The sequence below is a fragment of the Manacus vitellinus genome, unplaced genomic scaffold (assembly GCF_001715985.3).
Source record: "Manacus vitellinus isolate BGI_N305 unplaced genomic scaffold, ASM171598v3 scaffold_55_pilon, whole genome shotgun sequence".
Lineage (NCBI taxonomy): Eukaryota > Metazoa > Chordata > Aves > Passeriformes > Pipridae > Manacus > Manacus vitellinus.
The window spans coordinates 2,287,548-2,308,315 of record NW_021940651.1 but is presented as its reverse complement, the minus strand read 5'-3'; the positions used below and the strand labels follow the sequence as shown (position 1 = coordinate 2,308,315).

At 36.1% G+C, this 20,768-nt stretch overlaps 1 protein-coding gene across 1 annotated transcript in view; it reads right to left on the bottom strand.

The window, feature by feature from the left end:
* RECK (reversion inducing cysteine rich protein with kazal motifs) overlaps nucleotides 1–20,768 on the bottom strand; it is a 50,731-nt gene that overhangs the window by 11,374 nt on the left and 18,589 nt on the right. The window contains exons 7-14 of the mRNA XM_018081617.1: nucleotides 11,453–11,486; nucleotides 10,384–10,581; nucleotides 9,721–9,988; nucleotides 8,086–8,265; nucleotides 6,942–7,154; nucleotides 6,095–6,231; nucleotides 5,504–5,644; nucleotides 3,624–3,812 (exon numbers count right to left, since the gene is read on the bottom strand). Of these exons, the coding sequence (XP_017937106.1) occupies nucleotides 3,624–3,812; nucleotides 5,504–5,644; nucleotides 6,095–6,231; nucleotides 6,942–7,154; nucleotides 8,086–8,265; nucleotides 9,721–9,988; nucleotides 10,384–10,581; nucleotides 11,453–11,486 (1,360 nt within the window). The remainder of the gene's footprint in view (nucleotides 1–3,623; nucleotides 3,813–5,503; nucleotides 5,645–6,094; nucleotides 6,232–6,941; nucleotides 7,155–8,085; nucleotides 8,266–9,720; nucleotides 9,989–10,383; nucleotides 10,582–11,452; nucleotides 11,487–20,768) is intronic.

The following is a 20,768-nucleotide window of genomic DNA, read 5'->3' as shown; positions in this document are numbered from 1 at the left end:
ATTTTGCTTTGTTCATTTAAAGGAAAAGTCTGTTCACATGTGGTTGTGATTAATTAGTTAACCAGGGAAGCAAGCACTTACTCCTTTCAAAGCCTATATAAGTTAGGTTTTTCTGTGTTTTTTTAAGAACGATAAATTCTGGCTAGCAAGCTCCATGGTTTTTTAAAGGTAAAGCTTTTGTAAAACACATTCTTCTGCTAAATTAAATTTACATAGGACTGCTGAACTTTTAGCCATAATCTCACACAAAGCACAACTCCTCTGTAGTGCTCGTTTCTCTCCTTTGTGTGTACATTTGTCAAGAGGTAAAAGCGCCAGTCTTCAATGGACTGAAATGCATTTTATAACTCAGTAATTTTTTCATACCTGAATCCAAGAATACAACTGCAAATTTAGGGAGTTTTTCTTCAGTTTAGCAGTTCCAGTTTGGTTTTCTGAACTGTCCATATGGCTGCCCTTCACTGTGATGTATGTTTTATGTAAAATCAATTCATGTTGATAACAGCCGATCTATCCATAACCAAACTCGTCAACAAATACACAGCTCTTCAGGAAAATATAACAGTAATCGTGCCTTACAAAATAAGGCAGTTCCCTCTAATCTCTTTTCAAAGGGCTGAGATTGAGAATAAGAATTTTTGAAAAATATTACAGGGGCACAAGGAAAATCTTCAGCATTGGAGCTATTCAGAAGAGATGCTCCTAGGTAAAGGAGAGCAGAACAAGAGGGGATGGGAGAGAAAGCCTCTGTAGCACAAAAAGTTCTGTTTAAACCATAGTACTACTCAAGGATGAAGGTATTTGTCAGTAGGGAAGAAAAGTTTCCAAGGTTTGAAGGTAATGCCAAACACTGGATCTCTTAGGTGATTCTTCAGAGTAACTGACTCAGGATCACTTGAAAACTGTGCAAGATTATTGGCTTTCACTATCAAAGAGTGCACACAGCAATCTGTTTTTTCATCAGCAGCAGTCATTTCATTACCTGGAGTCAATGGACAGCACAAAAAACTTCCGTGTCAGTTAAAGGATTCCAGTGTTGTCTGCTTTATAGAGAGTGGTTTTAAAAACCACAGTTCAAATTTTATGACTAAACCCTGGCTTTTTACCAATAAAACCCAATTAAATATATAGTCACCAAAAAAAGTTCATGTGGTGGCCATAAACTTTTAATTCTTTGTTTTCAATACATCATCTAACGACTTTGGAATCTAGTAATTTTTATCTTTTATTACATAATACCTAGTCTTGATCACCACATACACTTAAGGAGTCACTATGGCAAAAGAAAGGAAGCTGCCTGGCTTTGGGTTTGTGGTAGTTTGTTGGTTTGTTTTTTAAATGGACTTCAGCACTTACTGAATACCTACCAGCTACACATATTGTTGTTACAGTTACCAGAACAAATGCGAGCTGTATATTGTGCTAAAATACAAATATAGCTTCAGACATTTTTTGTGATTATTTTCACCAATCATCTGAAAAACTGCAAGTTTCTTTGGACAGAAGGGTCCATAAAAAGGTTACAGTCACTATTTAAATACTGTATTTGCTAACTGCTGTATTTTAAAAGTATCTACTTTCATCAGACACTTTCTATAACTGCCCATTAAATATATCATTAAGGTTAAGATGTTTTCAGTGTTGTTTCCATGAACAAATAGTACAGATCTTACAACAAAAAATAAGTTTTAAGTATGTTTGGCTGACTTTTATCTTCTTTGGATGACCAACAAAAACCCTCCAGATTAAAAAAAAACCCTGTTCCATTCCATGGAACATAGAAAGTGCTTTTCTGTGTGATGAAAATAGTTGTAGAATTGATTATTTAGCTCTGCTTAATTACTTAATGTGAAAATAACTCTTTCTTATCACATGGTAAAAAAAAAGTAATTCCGTTATTTTGGACTGATTAGGTATCTTTAACTTGTTTTAATTATGCTTGGGTGTCAGTCTGACAGTATTTTAAAAGGGCTGATTTACAGACACTAAGCAGTGTCCAGTGCTGAAATATGTAACTGTTCACTAGCAGAGAATCTTTTGCTTGCTGACTGATACAAAGACATCAACTTCATACAAGTCACAGTTCGGCACAGACTCCATTTTATGTTCAAGACATTTTTAATATTTCCCCTATTGTAGTAGAAGCTTTTTTATTTTGTTTTCTTTTTCCAAGATTACATGACAAAAATACACATTTAAAGCTCTCAAGTAAAGAATAAATCTGAGAATAAATCATTACAGTCTTTTAAGATGCATCACTTGTCACACCTCTTTTAACTCCTTTGACTGTCAGGCTAGGTAGAATCCCACTCATCCTTGTTAGCTGTACCAATTTAATCTCTAAGCAGTAAGAGTAAAGTTATCTTGAAAATTAATAACTTAAATCTAAGTCAAGAAAGAGATAGTATGCTTTTATTGTTAAAATAAAAAGCTGTTCATCTTACAGTTACCTGGCAGGAGGTCTAGAGCCACCATGCTGAGGAAGCCTTTAAAGAACCACAGTGTTCAATATACCTTTATCATCATAAGGTATTTGCTTACATCTTCAATTTTTTGGCATATGATAATTAATATATTAAACTATAATTCTTATTTAATATTAATTTAATTTCAAAAAAAGCAGTTAAGTTTATTCTTCTGAAAGGCATAGGCTGCCTTGTGATACTTAACTACAGGCTATGAAGGTTTCAAAGAAATCCAAGTGCAGAGGACAGACTATGACAGGTATGTATTTCTAACATGTTTGTAAACATTAGCAGAACAGCATTTTAAATACTATTTTTAAACCAATGTCTTTAATGTGAAACCTACCAATGTCATGCCCAGAATACCACACAAAACCTAAACCAGCATCATTCCCTAAATGGATGTCAGATTTATCATGTGATGCCAAGGGAGGCGAATTTTAAGACTGTGCAAAATTTATTATAGGATGTTTAGTGGAAGGACCAAAGATGAGGAAAAGGAGGAATTAAGATGAATCAAGCGGGAAAATATGTGAGAAAGCGGAGGAAAAAGGGGAAAAATGGAATGGTTGAGTGTAGACAGGTAGCTGGACAGTTTGCCTCTCTCACTGTACCCTGCACTTGATCACCACAATCTATCCTGTATTTTTAATCCAATCCTATTTTTACCCATTTAATGTGTGTGCTTCCTACTCTGAATATGTGCATAAGCACTAACAAACCTTAAGCTGGATGAAACAATAAGTAGGATAAGAGGTCTGTGCGTCAGCCACTGGAGTGGGAACACAAACCTTTGGAGCTCATGCATGTATTTAAACCACGTGGAAGAAAAAAACCCCTACAAACCCAAACCAAACCCAAAACCTCCAAACCATTTGGAGCTAGTAAAGAAACCACCCCATGCTAAAAGGAAATGGTGTATTAAGAACACTCTTCACACAGGACTTGGATTGGTTGAGACAGAAACAGTTCAGTTTTGATTTCAACAATGGAACCCTCCAGCATATGCAGGAATTAACCAAGTATTATATATAGGGAAGCAAACATCAAATTTTATATTTTATGATAAACTCTGCATTCAGATCCTGTCTTCTCATATAGCTCAAAATTCATAACTCAAGGAGTGTGTGCTATATACATTACTTCTCCAATACTTACTTTTTCTTTGTCCTCCAACAATGCATGATTTTTGTAGATCAACACAACGCATTTCCATGCAGTTTTCTAGCAATCCGCTGTGTCCACAGGTACAAATCTTGTAACAACCAACATCACCAGCTGAGGATGGCACCTGGATAAGTGTACCTTGGCGGACAATAAAATCAGAGGCTTCTCCCAGTTTGCAGCCTGTATACAAGGAGGAATTTTAGCTCATATTTAGTAAATACTTCGACAAGTGCCACTACTGCTACTATTCTATGACTTGTGAAAAACATAAGGTGTTCCTAGAGCAGCCTTGCTCTTGCTCTTTAAACAAATTCATTTCACAGAGGCAATAAGTAGCAGAAGTAGAGGATACTTGCCTGAGACAGTGCTCTGAAGTACCTGTGAAAATGGTACTTCAGAGAAACAGACTTGTTATTCCAACAATTCTCAAGTATTTTAGACTTTTTTCCACAGTTCCGTAGTAGTATGAAACATAGGTTATATGATAAATGCCACATATGCTTCACTCTCTCCAATACAGAATCTGAATTAAAGGGTCTCGCAAGCAAAGCCCAATCATTTCTCCTCTCTCACATATTTTATTGTGCCTTTCCTCCCTACTTGTACCTCTTAAGTGAACACTGAAGGGCTTACAAGTAGATGTGAAGTGGGAAGAAACGGAGAAAAAGCAGGAAAAGTGGATTTTAAAGAGAAAGAATGGAAAAGTGGTTTTAAAAATTGCAAAGAAAAATAATAACATAAATAGTAGGTTAAAATAATACTGTAAGTGATGAACTGCAACAAATCCCCTGCAACTTTCAGCCAATAAAAAGACTGAATTCAAACATAAAAGTCACTGTCCAACCTTTAGAAGAAGCAAATTGTCTCTTCAACACCTCTGTGTGAGCTTTTTTTCAGATGACTTTGAATGACATTTGCAGCAAGTGAAAACAATACAACCTCTACAGTAATAATGCTCAGTTTTTCAGGAAAGTAAAATTATTTTGTAAGGGTTATAGAAACCAAACCAAACCAATGTCCCTGGGTTCACATGAAGAATGAACTTAAGTCTATCCTCACTTTTAAAAGAGCACAAGTATTGAAGATGTACAAGTGAAGCAAAATCCAGCTTTCACCTGTAATTAAAAACCACTGGAGAAACTGCTGATCAGCAACAGAACTGCTGGAACAGTGAGACAGTGAGACAGTTATGGCAATGTTCTCTAGCACTTCCTCTAGAAAGGAGGCTGCTTCATGCAATTCAGTTTAACAATCAGTGTCGCTCTCACTCGTTCAGTCTCTCCCAATACACGTGTTCAAGTGGTCACCAAATACAAACTTTCTGCTTCAAGAAGTACAGGTGATCTCTCATGTCACTGAATGATACCTTTTGCTTTAAAGAAAGGGGAAAAACTGTGGGAAGTACTACCAGATTTAAGGTGGAACAATGAAAAGGCTGTGGAAGTTGGACATCGCAGAGTCTCACACTTCCTTTTGTAAATGTGACCCTTGTTATGAACACTATCCAAGTCTGACATTCCAAAGTTAGGCAGCTGAAACTCATTTTACATGAGGTTTTCTCCCCAGTCAGCTCACAATTACACATGGTGCAGAAGTTAAGACACCACCAGTGTTTTCATCATCACAATTATTATTAACTTTATTTCAAGTATTAAACTGTTCTTTTCTCAACCCATGGGTTTTACCTTTTTCCTGATTCTCCTCTCCAGGCTGGGGGTCGCTGGAGGGGAAAGTAAAATAGCTGCAAGGTACTTAGGTGCTGACTGTGGTTAAACCATGGCACAGCAATTCACTCTAAAACCTTCAAGAGAATTTCAGTAACATATGTTTATCAGTAAAATTCAGGTAAATAGAATTCCAAAAACGCTTACCTGGCACGCACAAATATGGAAGACACAGCTCTCCAGATTGACATCCTTTTCTATTTACTTCACATAACTGATTAGCTGCACATGGATTTGGATTACATGGATGTGTAACATCTTCTACAATGTTACCTAAAGAACTTGGGCCTGAAAACAGAATATACAGCATCTCTATTGATTTAAATGAGGTTTATTTTCCTTCAGTAAGGCATGGAATTTCTTACATCCAGTGAAATCATACTTCTTACAATTCTGTGAAGTCTTATTTTTTTTTTAAATTATAGTTGTAGGAGCTTGGCACGTCAAGATAGTTAACTTATTTCAGTAGCTTAGTCCTCAGCCCTGGAAATAATGACCCAGATGATTCTTCACATGCAAAATATATTTCCTCTATCTTGTTTCTCCACTCATTTTCTCTATATGACAAATACAAACTGACAAGGACTGGCAGTTCCATAGTCAGTGATTAACAAATTAGAGGTTTCCAGCACACCTGGAATTTTATTTTAAAGAAATAATGAAAACTAGTAAAAGTAATGATAAGCATTCAAAGTATCTTGGTTTCTAATTTTGCTGTGTAGGCATGTTGGTACTTACTCAGGTAAGTATCCAATGGTATACAGTTCTCCAAGTCGTCTGTTGGAGATAAGAGCTCACAAATACTCTCAGCTGAGTGACCTTCAGGGAATTTATTATGATCTCCACACTTCTTCAGTATTTCCACACAATCTGATCTTCAGATAAATAAAGAAACAGAATTTCATCAACACTATTTGAAGAAAAAAGATCTTATGTGAAAAAGACTTCTTTCTACATTATTTCTTTCCCTGAATCCACAACTTTCTCCTTCTGCCTCACAACAGAGTGTTTAGATATATGTATGCTACATTTTACACAGTGGGAAGGAACAAATCTGTGACACAAAGACAGAAACTACTGCTTATAGTACTTTGGGCTGGGTGATCTTCATTTTCTATGCTATCATAGGTTTGTACCTTCCAAGACCAAGGATTTCCTTAATTTACTAATGTCTAATATGAGTTGAACTCTGCCTTACTACCTGTACTATTAATTGCTCTCTTTTCTACCCAATCACCTACTTTCAAATTTTTTTTTTTAAAAAATAATCTTTTTTCAGACCTTTCTGTCAGCTGAAAACCACCAGTAGGTCTCAAAACAGAAAAAGGAGTAAAGGTTTCAGACACCATGGAAAAACAAAAAAACCCAAACAATAAATCCACTTTCCAATGAACGCCCCTCATTAACAGGCACTTACAGTGATGGAGATTTAAGCAGTGGCAACTATGAAACTTAATATTCCTTCCATGTTTGCCTTGCCATGTTTTCTCAACAGAGATCAAACAAAGTTCTACAGCAGCTTTTCAGTTCTCATTAAAATAGTTAGTAGAACCTATAAACTGTTCCCTCCCCACCCAGTACTTACTTGCAGATAATACTTCCTCTAGATTTGCTGTGGCAAGGTTTAATCTGCAGCGAGCAGGCAATTGCCTTCCACATTTCTGGTTGGCATTTTTTAATATCAAGCACAGGAATACTTATAAATGGCATCTTAATACTTCCTTTTTCCCATAGCTTCATGTCATTCATGGCTCCCTGGTCTGACTGAGTATTGCAGCTCCTAAAAAGTTCTGTTGGCCTTAAAAAAAAAGAAGATAAGATATGGCATGTACACAAAAAAAAAGAGAAAATACCACACATTTTACCTTTCACCATATGAATTCTAAACCTTGATGTGGCTTGCTTTTTATGATAGACAAGAAACTAATCCCTTCCATAATTAAGCAAGATTAAAATCAATCTGAAATCTGTCTTTAAGGAAAACAAGCTCTTTAGGACTCAAGGCTGAAACTCCCTTCTCACCACTATCTCTTGGATCTTAAATATTTCTTACAGGAAGTCGACTTAAGAGCAAATATCCCAGATACCCCAAATATCTATGTGTATGTTTCCTGGTGAATCACTAATGCAAGTTGATTTATCATTTATATTTACTCAGGCTTGTGATTCTACTACTTATATAATGCTCATGCCACTGCATATTATTAAAAAAAACCCCCATGATCTCTAATAGCTAATAAAATCTTTTTTTTTTTCAAGTCTAGCTATTTAATTTGTAACCTTGCAATTACTAATTCAGACACCACTTTTAAGTCATGCATTTTGTCCTATAGAGTATAAACCTACAAAAATATGTCTCCAATAAAAGGAATTTTGAGAATGAGTAACATGTAAATTTAACAAGCAGTTTAACCTTATTTATAATACACAACATTTCAGTAATCATGGCTTACTTGTCTATACAGAAAGACAGAGGAATATGCTGCTAATACATTGTGACATTTTACAACTTTATGGGTTAGCTTTTATTCTTGTAAGTTTTGTTATATCTGTTGTTAAATACATTTCTAAATGTTCATTCTAGAAAAAATTATTTATTTTTAAATTAACTAAAAACATATTTGCAGAAAGACAGCTACATACAATCTCAAAATAAGTCCGAAAAACATTTATTTTTTAAATCAAAGCACAGGAATTCCTTTATAAAATATTCAGTGTCTCTCTCCTACCTGTTATTAAAATTAGTGCAGTAAGTAAGATTTCTACAGCCCAGCTGACAAGGTTCTCGTACATCTGCTAAACAGGTCAACATGGAAACTTCAACTGCATTATACTCACAAAAGCGATCAAATTCTTGCCAGCTCTGTGAATTGCCCCAGCTCGTGCTATAAAGTTTAGTGCAGAGCTCTCTGAAAAAAACATAGAGATGAAGAAAATAAAATTAAAGAACAGCAGGCACTCAGATATAGCAGAGCCCATCATTTCTTTGCTGGTCACAACAGTCTATACTTGCCATAGAAGACTGTTTTAGAGCCCAGAAAGTCTGCAAGGGCATCCAAACATTGTGTTCAAAGAAAATAACCCCTCTTTGTGTTTTCTAAGTTTCCATTTTGCCTAAGAATGTGAACCAATCTTTGAGCTAGTAAGACTGAAAGACTTCAGAATATAAACCCATAATATCCAATAAAACTGTAATAGTTGGAAACCGAACTTATAACTTTGAGGTGAGAACTAGCCCAGCTAATTTTACTTGTAATAAATCTAGGTTGACATCATAATGAGCAACTTGTAAACCCATCCTTCAGCTTCAAATAACACTTTCTTCTCCTACAGAAATGACTGTCAAACAAAATACATTCCTTCTTTTGCACAGATGTTTGAAACAGGGGTACTGTTTGTTGCTTTTGTTTGAGATGTTTCCTGGTGTCAGCAACAATCAACTCACTTTATTCACAGCAATATCCTACAAGCTGCCACTGTTCCCATCCCAGCTGAAGGTATGAAACTTCATTGTGCTATTAGATCTCCTTTGTGTTGAAAACTTGAAGGAAGGATCCATTTTTAGAACTCATTGTCAAAGCAAGCGAGTAGAAGATATTGTATCAACTGCCTATGCTACAACGTTCTAAGAAATAACAACTCCAGGGCTCTACTACTAAACTCATTATTGATCCTGCTAATTCAGGATCTGTTGTTTTGTTACTGGAAACTTTTTTATCAAAGGAAGCAACAGCTCAGAAATCAAAGTTTGCAACTTATTTAGATATACTGATGCATTTAAAATGCAATCATCATCTGTTTTTAACGTGGACAGAAAATCACACTAAACTAAAAATGCTTCTATAACAGTTTTTTGCAAGCATGCAACTCTTTGCTGAAAACCTTTGGGGTTTTTTCAATGTTGGGATAGCTAGTTCCCTTATTTAATTACTAAATAACCTAGGTTATTTTTCATTGACAAAAATGAGAAGAGCATCTAGTAAGGAAAACTGCTAAGGTTTTAACATGAAGTAACCAGACACCTGAGAGTTTGTCCTCTTGGCTCTGTTGAGTTCTGGTTAAGACCTCTTGACCAGAGGTTGCAATATTGGTTATTATGACCACAAATATAGTATAGGTTTTGTTAACTTACTGCGTCTGCTGTAATAAGCCAGTGCTAAATGTGAGAAAGAGTTGAACCCTCTTACAGAAAGTATGTTTTGAGATACAAAGTATTGGACAGAATAACTATCTAAACCTGTATTTTTTCTCAGAATTCTAGAAATTTCTATCTAACATACATAGCAAGATTCAGGCAAAGGTCTGAAATGAGACAAATTCTGAAGGACTTTCACAATTGGAAATGAGGGTAGGGAGACACTGACCTACATGTGGAAGAATTTGCTTTAGAACAGCAATGGAGCTTGGCTCCATCGAGGCCTGTTGAAGGTGGAGGGTGCACAGTGACTCCTGGGTGAACAGATCTTGAACTCTCAAGAAAACATTGCCAAAGTGGATCCTGAGGGAGGGGCATTGTTTTACAGCCTTCTATAAGTCCATCAACAATTTCAAGCTCTGTTTTCATTGACATTAAAATTCTTTTACAAGCAGTTTGACACGCATAGTCTTCTGCTCTATCACAGCAATACAAACCTGTTAAAAATTTAATAAATAATGGTCAAGCATACAACATTCAAGATGCATGGCATAACAGTCCTCAGAGAAAAAGTGCTTGAAGGGGGCTTCTTCCCTTCCAAAGAATCTCAAATAACACTGTTTCTCTAAAATGCATACAGACCAACTATGGAAAAAAAAAGAACACAAAATCAATATGTAAAACTTAAAAATAAATAGAAATCAACAATGCACCTAAACCCAAAAGTTATCAGTATAGAAATTCATATAATTACAGTTATAACACAGAAATGCATTAATACAATTTATGCAATAGTCTTATACAATAACACATTTTATATAAAACGTACATACAGTCCTCATTTTTAGTATCTTTTATAAGTTTCAGTAAAGAAGGATTTTTTTGTACTTACTATCTGTAGGATTTCTCATTGGATATGACTGTGTATAGTTGTTCACACAGTGTATAAGCTGAGGGCTAATAGATGCACAGTAATTTTCAACTGCTTTAATTTGTGAAGGACCAGGAGAAGAGTCTGTCCGAAAAATTGCTTGACAATATTCCCGGCAGTTTGTGTGATGACCTGCGTAACTGCAACAGACTGACCCCACTGGGGAAGCAAACAAACATAGAAAATGTATGGGTTCCTATACAGAGAAATGAAGAAGTGAGCATGACTGTACAACACACAATGATGCTCAAGCTAGTACTGTGGGGAAAATAATAAAAAAAAAATGCTATGCTCTATTAAAATACCTTTGTCTACAAAATGACTGGAAATATCTGTAACTAGCCAAATTACATTTCCTTGTTTGGCAGAAGAAAAAAGTCACTAAAGCTGCCTTGAACTCAAGTTCAAGAGACCAGCGAGCCAGCTGAATCTTATCTTCAGCTATTCTGTTCTTATTTAAAGTAACCAGACTTGTCCTACAATTGAATTATTAGAGAAATACTACTAATAAACAAATAAATATGAAAGTAGTATCATTCAAAAAAGCCAGAGAGATGGTAATATGATTCACCCATTTTTGGTATGTTGCTAAATATATATAATAGTTCTTGAGAACTATTTCTACTAGATTGAATTCTGAGACACTGATTTCATTTTATATAGACAGATATCAGGCAATAAAACACTTGCATGGTTCTTCACAATTTCAACTCTGCATTTAATTTTGCACTCATCAAATGAACAAAGCAGAAAGAAAAAATGACAGACAAGACAAATACAAATACAGAAATTAAAAACTGATGTAAATGATATCACAGAATATGCAGAGTTGGAAGGGACCCACAAGGATCATTGAGCCCAACTCCTCCCTTAATCACTTGACTAAGACCATTTATGCATGTGGTTTGTCCTTCTATGGAACTGAATCCATGTGTTTGTGTAAATGTACACCTCCACAATTTCTTACATTTTAGAGAAAAAAGGATAGAATGATATAAAAGATAAACAAAACAAACTATTATATACTTACTTTCATTTCTGTTAATACAACTAAAGAGAGCATTCTGAAATCAAAACAAAAACAGTGTTACAAGCCAGAAAACTTTGAATAAATATTTGTGTCCAGTCATTTTTGATAATGAGCGAATAAATCTTTTGTATTATTTGCTCCAATTGGATTGGATTAAAACAAAAACACTATACAAACAGTGAAACCAGGAAATCAAAAGATCAGGGGTCACTTGAGTTCTGTGTGTACTCATAATAAATAAATACTCAAGATAAATAGTCAAGCAAGCAAAGAAATTGGAAGACTTTCCTGGACTAACTTAGAAACAGAATGCTATATTAGGGTGTCCCAATATGTTTGGTTGGTTGGTTTGGGGTTTTTTTAAGGACAATAATTTTAAAGATTCTATGGGAAAAAAAGAAAGAACTCTGCACAGATACATACATGCAAATAGAAAATCTCAACACAACAACTCCACAACAATACACCTTAAATGCTAAAGCATGCAGTCAGCTCCCTCAAATTGCAGCCAAAAGGCACAGCTGGGGGAACATACATATTAAATGACAGAAGAAGGGAAATGCACACACCCTGCTGGTTTGTTTCATAGGTCTCTAATCCACAGAGCAATCATAGAATGGTTTGGGTTGGAAGGGACCTTTAAAGGTCATCTAGTCCAACCCCCTGACATGGGCAGGGACGCTTTCCACTAGACCAGGTTGCTCAAACACCCATCCAATGGGGCCTTGAACACTTACAGGGATGGGGCACCCACAACCTCTCTGGGAAACCTGTTCCAGTGCCTCATCACCTTCATCATAAAAAAATGTCTTCTTTATGCCTAGTCTGAATCTACCCTCTCTTAATTTATAATCATTAACCCTTGTCACAACAAGCCCTGACAAGAAGTTTGTCCCCAGCTTTCTTATAGGCCCCTTTAGGCACTGGAAGTTGTCATAAGGTCTCCCTGAAGCCTTCTCTTCTCCAGGCTAAATAACCCCAGCTCTCTCAGCCTGTCCTCATAGGAGAGGTGTTCCACCTCTCTTATCTTTGTGGCCCTCCTCTGGACCTGTTCCAACAGGTCCACAACCTTCCTGTGCTAAGACCTCCAGACCTGGATGCAGTACTCCAGGTGGGGTCTTCACCAGAGCAGAGCAGAGGGGTAAAATCACCTCCCTCAAGACTGCTGAACCCTTGCCCAAAACAACCAGTCTTTGCCTCACTGAAAAGGTACATTTCTTAAAAAAATTAGATACTGCATATAAACTTTCTGTACCTGTATGAAAAGATGAAGTCACGAGCTTGAAATTCCAAAATGTAGTTGCCAGTTATCAAAGACTTTAAAATTACATGATTGTGAAATAGAAGAGATATTTGAACTACCTCCACACCTGATCTCTACACTTGTCAGAACACCAGATTATAAAAAGTGATCAAATACATAAAGGTACATTAAGTGACAAAACGCAATCCCCATCTTCATAAAGTTTCTGATCTCCATTTCCCCTATCCCTATCATTAAACAAAATTGTGTTTTACATAGAAGAGAGAATCTAGAGAAGAAAACAGAAACACCGTCAGATTAATCCACAAACATAATGTGGCATTAAAGTCTTGCTTCAGTACAGGAAAGTACCAGATATGCTACTACCTCTACCTAAGACAAGGAAGAGAGCTCAAAATGCAGACCTAGTTTAAGTTCTGTGGTTCATTAGATTATGCATGTATGTTAGTTACTAGTATTTACCACATTGCAGAGAAGTGGCTATCCCAAATAATCTTTGGGGTATTTTTGTGAGAATCTGCCAGGGATGGGCAGGGGTCAAGACCAGGCTGGATGGGACATTGAGCATCCTTATTTTCCCCACTGCAGACTAGGTAGGGTTACAGAGAAAACTGAATATCAAAGTCATGCTGAGTATAGAAGGGCAAATACGGAATGTATCTCTCTTCTCAGCAGCAGCACAAACAGTCAGTCTCATGTCTACAAGGCGGCTTCAGTACACAATTCACACTTTCCCTTTCCCTTACCTTCAGAGGCATCTTACAGCCTGACACCAGAATCAGTAAATATCGTAAAGTCTGAACTTCTTATTCCATTGAAGCGCTGCTCAGTAAGCAAGCATATTCCACTAGAGAACCAGAGAATTTGACAATCTCGCTTTCCCTTTTTTAATTTTGCTCATGAAAGTTTTCTGACTACCTCAGGAAAAACATGATTCTTTTTAAAATGTTCTTTATTTTCACAGCTATCTTCATTCTCTTTTCTGTTGTTCATTTAAGAGTAAACACTTCAGAACACAGACTGGTTCTCTATGCATGAATTAGCATTCAAATGAATTAACTTTCCTGCATATATAGTTCTGATGAAAATCTGAAGAGCTAAAAGAATTATTTACTGTACCAAAAGATTGAAGACTCACTTAAATTTGAAAAACTTCAAGCCTTGATGTTTCAGTTTGTATCATGTCATTAATGATGTTATTTTATGCTGTAATTTAAATCCCAAGTTCCAACTTGCCAATTACTTTTTATGCCATGTAAATCACATTGCTACCATCCTGTTTTCTATAGTCTCTATTACATCACCTTTTGGATAATATCTTTTTAGATAGTGAAATAACAGTTAAACATAAGATTTTGAAGAGGACAGTCCCAATACTGTAATGATCAGCATAAAATTTCTTCTATTAACAGTCAGAAATTAATTTAAACCTTGGATAAGTCATGGTAGATGTGGCACTGAAATAATGACCCTAAGAGAATAAACACAAATCTAACTTGAAAATTTAAGTTATTTTTCCATGAACAGCAACTACTTATAATTTTAGTGATCATGAAAAAGGAACAGGTCTATTGAGTACACTTCACACAAAAATTGAAAAATCTGCCTTACATAAAAAAAACCCAAACCCCAAACTTCACAAAGTAACAATTCAGACATTTTGTTTTCATTCCAAGAATATCCCCTACCAAATTTTAGATCTTTTCTCCCAAAAGCATGGATACTGCATAATTTCTATGAGACTAAGAATGAATTTGCAGCAACATTCCTCATCCCAGTAGCAACTTTTCATCCGATTAACTTTAGATTTTCCCTCTTTACAACACACAAAGCAAATTGTGTAATTCATCCATCTGCTTAACACAAATGAGGGACAAGAGAATTAAGGGAAAAAGAACATGTAGACAGAGTCACCATCCTACATCTGTAAAGAATAGATTCATACTGTTGCCTAAAGGCTCATGTAATTTTTACAGCACCACACATCCTGCTCTATGGATGCCAGGCACCGGTCATCAGAAAGGCACTGTTTTGATGTGGCCACCCGGTTTCTTTGGGACCTTTCATATATGAAAAGAGAAACAACTGTCAGATAGGAGTTGCCATGCACATCTCTCTGACCCAAAACTGACTGTCCTCAGAAGCTGCTGGAATTAGACTTCTCCACACCCACCCTGTATCAAGCACTAGAAGGTGGCATACAAACCAGCCAGATAGAAAGCAACACCGTAACTTTACTACTTAATGCACTGGGACTGTAGAGGCTGCTGGAAAGTCTGAAGTCCGTCTGTCATGGTTACACCCAAGTAGTTGATCACACTGTTAGCACAAACAATACTTAGATTTATGCTGTAATGCTGCAATAAACTCAGATAAAAACTGTCATGATATTTAAAAGTTGAATGATACAAAAAAGTGATTAAAAAGCAGTTCAGGCCAGTGTCAGTGGCCCTGTTAGCTCAAGGGACACAGAAGAGAGGAGAATGTTGAGGAGATTAAGGTGTCTACTAATGTTCCTACTCTAAGGAAGGGTTTGAGTTGAGACAAAATTATCTTCTCACAGCAATTTTACACACCAATTTCATATAGGCAGGATGCCCTAACCAGATAGTAAGTATTCTTTTTATTTTAGAAGTATTTTAAAACTGTAGTTCCACAGACTGCTGAATTGCTGTAATTGTCCTTGTATTTCTGCTAGGAGGAGGTGGTCTTACTTCTCTTTTCTACCTTGTTTACAACTCTTCTGTCCCTGTTCCCAGTTGTACAGTCTTACGTATGCCTTTACATCACCTTTACGTCATCTTCTCATGACCTGATCTTTCTCAGTAGCCCTGTTGAAAACTCATGTTTCTCATCTCCTAGTGTTTTAATTTACCAATTTCAACAGGCAACACTAAGCTAGAATAGAATAGAACAATCTTTTTTTAGATACCATCTTTTAGAAGGACCTGCCAGATGCCAGAGGAAAGAAGTATATTTGTAGGGCTAGCATTGGGAGGGAACATGTGTGGAAAAACTGCAGTCGCAGAAAGGCACAGGAAGAACTTCAGCTGCACTGAGTTATTACAGCAACTCACCATATTTCACAAAACTGTAAGTGCCTGTAGCCACCACAGAATACAGTGCCAGTGAGGGTGCTGACTTTGCTTTTTGTGTAGGTCTAGATAACTGTTCAGTTACCCAAAAAGTACAGGTACACATGTGAGTGTAGCTATAGAGACATGAGGGAATATAAAACAAGAATTAATGTCTAATCATCTGTTTGTGAATAAAGTTGGTAACAGCATTAGACAGGCAGTCTGATTTGAATTACTAACCATAATTTCATTTTAGAACACAAGGTTGATGCCTATCTCTAATAAAGTAGTTCTCATATTTAAGAAATCACAAGCTTTTTTTCCCACTCAAGCATCCTTCTGCTATTGAACTGTCAGAACAGAAAGAGAGAGAAAACAAAGCAAAAGAGAGATATAGGCAAGGAAAATCAAACCTAAATCAACCAACCAAACACAAACACTAAAAGAGGAGAAAAGGATGTTCTTTTTAAAAGAACAACCAAGTCATCAAGATTTAGGAAAATGAGGGTAAAAAGTCAATATTGTGCACATACTCCATTTTCAACTTGAAACTGAAATATTGAATATTAAATTACTAAGTGAACAAAGATGTCAATATTGAAATTTCTGAAACAAAAACATAATGATTTGTTTTACTGGTGCATTAATCCCATCTTCCAGACTTCTCTTTTTTTTAAAGACAGATGTTTCTGAAACTGGTTATTAAAGTCAGTGACACTATAAGCAGAAGAAGTGGAAAGTGGTAGGCAGACATGGGCAACAGAACCATGTACACCTTAAAGAAAAAAGTCTCAAAGATTTCTTTTTGGTGTTATGAAAATTGAAAAAGGCTACTGAGGTTTATCCACCAGAGAACATCGTTCAGCCTTCCTCACCAGAACCCTCTTGAAGAAAGATTTTAGCCAGTACTGCAGGACCTAACTGGTTTCGCTCTTTTTGGAGCTCATCAGCTGCAGGTAACGGCTCAAAAACCAAAATGCACACACCCAAACACAAACAGCACAGAACATTTTGCTGAAGGAAGAAGTCCTCTGCATTGTAAGACATGCTTTCATATTACAAGCACATTTATTCTAAATGGCTGCCTCTTCTGTTTTGAATGAAAAACAACAGCAAAGTGATCTTTCACACCAGAAATTAAAGAGTATTCTGCTAAAAACCCAAAAAAGATTATTTTCTTCCCTAAAAAGTATCATGGTATCTGTATGCTACTAACTTTGGCAGAAAAATAAGTTTAGTACTGTCAGCTTGGGCAACCTAACCACGGTAAATATTTGAATCTAGATCCTATCCAATTAAGGCCATCTTAATTTGTAAGTATTATCTACAGTTAACAAATACACTAGTAATTTATTAAATTTAATAAAATACACTCTATGCAATGAAAACCACACTAATCTCTCCTTGACTTCATTTAATCTTCAAATTTATTGATAGAAAATAACTGATGACATACTAAGGTTTAGTGGAGTCAGCTGAAGTGTCAAATGCTAGTGAACATTCTAAGAACTTTAAAAGCTTGCGGTAATTAACAAGGCCAAGATTTTCAATTATGTAAGCCAGTGAAGAAGTGAGAACACTTGCACACTAAGGTAGAACAAAATCAGTGCAACTTGAATTTCGGCAAGATCATTGAGTGCTCTATCAACCTTCTTTGAACAGCAGAGAAGAGAGACAAAAGGAACCAGCAGATGACAACAACATTATCTACAATGTGTCAGAGTCCATCCTGAATTCCTAAAACAGTACTTCCAGAGGCCACACACACTCCAAATGCCTTAGTAGTTCATTAAAACTGTTTAGGAACCTTCAGCTAAACAATGTCCTAAACAGTTCCTTATTATCTATTGTCTCTGAGCAATTAGATACAGGCTAAAAACTGCTGACTGCATTTTTCAGCAGCAGTAATTAGTAATTAGTACTTAGTAGTCAGCATAAAGCAGGATCATATGACCCTAGACGATAAGACAAGCCAATACTGTAGCACAGTAAGTACTTCTCTGAATTACAGCACTTGAAGCTGCAGACATTGCATTTGAAGTTTCTGTGTTTAAAAAACTGTAAAAAAGTCAGATTAGGCTAAAGAGTGCTCAAATCTGTGAGAGCAAAAATACCTTCAAACAGTACAGAGATATGAAAAGCATTCACTACCGTGCATCAAAACTAGTTTTAAGAGTAGAAGCCCAATAACTGGTGACATTCCCAGTTGTATTTTGACTGCTTGGCCGACGTTAATAGTGCTCAACTGCAGTGAAGCTCTCACAGTGCCAAATTACCCAGAGAAGTCTGAATGTCTTATTCGGAACACATGACGTAAAAACTGGAGTTCTTAGTGTGCAGAGAGGTGAATTCACAGTATGCAGTGTACAGACTCAAGAGCTGCAATCTAATGGAAATTTTAGTGCTACCTGTATTCCATGCAGTCTTTTAAAAAAACTGACCCTCCACTTTACATGAAACTTTTAAAATACGAAAATCAGAAAATCCTACATACAATCCATACCGTCTCCACTTCTTTTTTTTCTTCTTTCTTTGACTATTACCTACCTTCTTTACAGAGGAAGATGAACAGGATAGCAGAAAGCTGGAAGAAGTAGTGAAAGATAAGAGAGCTGAGATACATAGAACTAGAGGAAAAATGAAGATGACAAAATGAGTACCTGAGAGGCAGAAGATGGGAAAAAGGACTATCAGAAAAAATTCTTCAAAAGAAGGCAAATAAAATATCTTTTGGTAACACTTAAAAATACTCAGCAAGTTGTGTTAAATTTATCCATTTCTGTATGCAGTGCTACTTGAAAATAAAAGCTGTTTAACAGGACACGCAATCTTCAATGCACTGATCAAAAATTAATAGCTTATTCCAACACGATTCTTTTCTAAAATGCGTAAAATCTCCAAATTAAAAGAAACATACATATTTACAGTAAAAGTAACCCAGAAACATATGATCAGCAGAAGCATCTTCAATTAATCTTGTGAAAAGCTATCAGTGCTAAAGTGATTCTGCTACTATACAACCTGAGACTCTGCTTAGCAACTTCAAAACTTGGTGGCGCCTCCTGCTTGGAGTTTGTTTTTCTTCACTGCTCTGAACCCTATGTCCTACCCTTGAAGACTTACCTCATTCTTCACACTCACTAACAGTGGAAGATGAAGGGTAACTCATGAAGTTGCTTCCCTAATCCCAAAAGATGACAGATAAGTACTACGCAGAGTTCAGTCAACTACTCTAGGCAGCTTGTGAAAATCCTCCGGGAAATCATTATGTGAGTATATAAGAAAGTTAAGAAAGCTGGTAAGTTACAAAAGTGTTTACTAAAAAAGGAATTACACTTTTACACCCTTAATTAATCTAGTTTTTACTTTTATGTCATGTACTTATATATTAAATACCTCAGCAACAGACTTGAGAGCTGATGAACAAGCACAACGATCTATACTGTAAACTAATTCTCAAGTTGGATCCTCATTTTTAGCAAACTATGAATTCTTAAACACAAAGGCAAACACAGTATATATGACATTGTATTTATGTGATTCACGAGCTGTTTCTGATCTCATGTCACCTCTTTCAGTTTGAAGTAGCTGCTTCTTCCCCAGTTCAGTGTCTTCCCCAGCCGACCCCACAGAATGCGAAGTACGGTACTGGTCACAGACACAGAAGCTATTCACAGACTACAGAAGGAGCAGGACACACACACCAAAGCACCAGGAACTTTTTCTTTCTTTTTTTTTTTTAAAGAAAGGAGAAAGAATGTCTAGGGTGTGGGAAACTGCAGGTTCCCTCCAGAAGTATTTTGTGGAATCTCCTATCTTGGGCAAAACATCCTTGAACTTTATAAAACCAAGGAGACTCTTGACAACTTTTTGTCCTGTAAGCTCGGACACATAGTAATACCATACCCATTGTCATAGAAAACTCTGTAACAACTAATGAACTACCACATCAGATACTTAATTTCTGTCCCTGACACACTATTTGTACCTACTACACCTAGTCCTCATTATAAAAGTTCTTTCCTTCTCCACCAGCCTGAAGACTGATTCCTTCTACTATAATTTTTCTCCCTCTCTTTCTCTTTTACTGTTGCAGAGATAGAAAGCATTAAGGTTTTCTGTACAACAACAGCAAGATCACTCTTGATTAATTGCAAGGAACCCACTTTTCAAACTTCCAGATAAAAACTGGTAACGTAAATAAGATGACTATCACCATTTTTTCTCTTACCTTTCCTCTCACGTTCTCCTTCAACCCATATTGGCCAACCTCCTACAGCAATGCAGAAAACCAGAAAAAAAGAAGGAAACAGACCAGCATAACAGAGGAGAAGCTTGCAGATGTTGAGAGTATAGCATATCACAGCATGACAGGAGACAGAACTACTTAAAATGAAAATTCATTTTTAAGAGAACAACCTATACCTAAGTTCAACAATGAAGAGTCTAGGAAAATACTCTGTAGATTGTTTAGATAAAAGGACCAAAGGAAAAATAAAATAAAATAAAAAAGCAATTTACCACTTCCTGGAAAAAAAACAGGAAAGCTGCTCCAATTCTGCTCAAATCAAGAGAACAGAAAATTGTCTGATATCCTGAATTGTTGATTATGAGCAGAACTGATGCAGGACTACCTAATTCAGGGCAGAAGGAAATGGGGCAGGAGGAATCTGATTCTTAATTAAGAAACAGATCAAAAGAAAAGCAGTCCTAGTAGAATAGCAATTCTACACACTGTCTTAAAAAGAACACAGGTAAAGGCAGATTTCTGAAGATACCCTGATAATTAATTCTATGAGCAGACAGTAAAAATAACTGCAAGCATTAACAGTTTCACTGATGTTACAAAAGAGTTATATATTTGAAATGTTTTACATTAAGATACTTAAAAGGCTATTCTTTCCTAAATTTATTTCTTTAGGTCACTTTTAAGCTGACTCTCTCACTGTTGAAGCTGAAAAGTTTCTGACAGAAT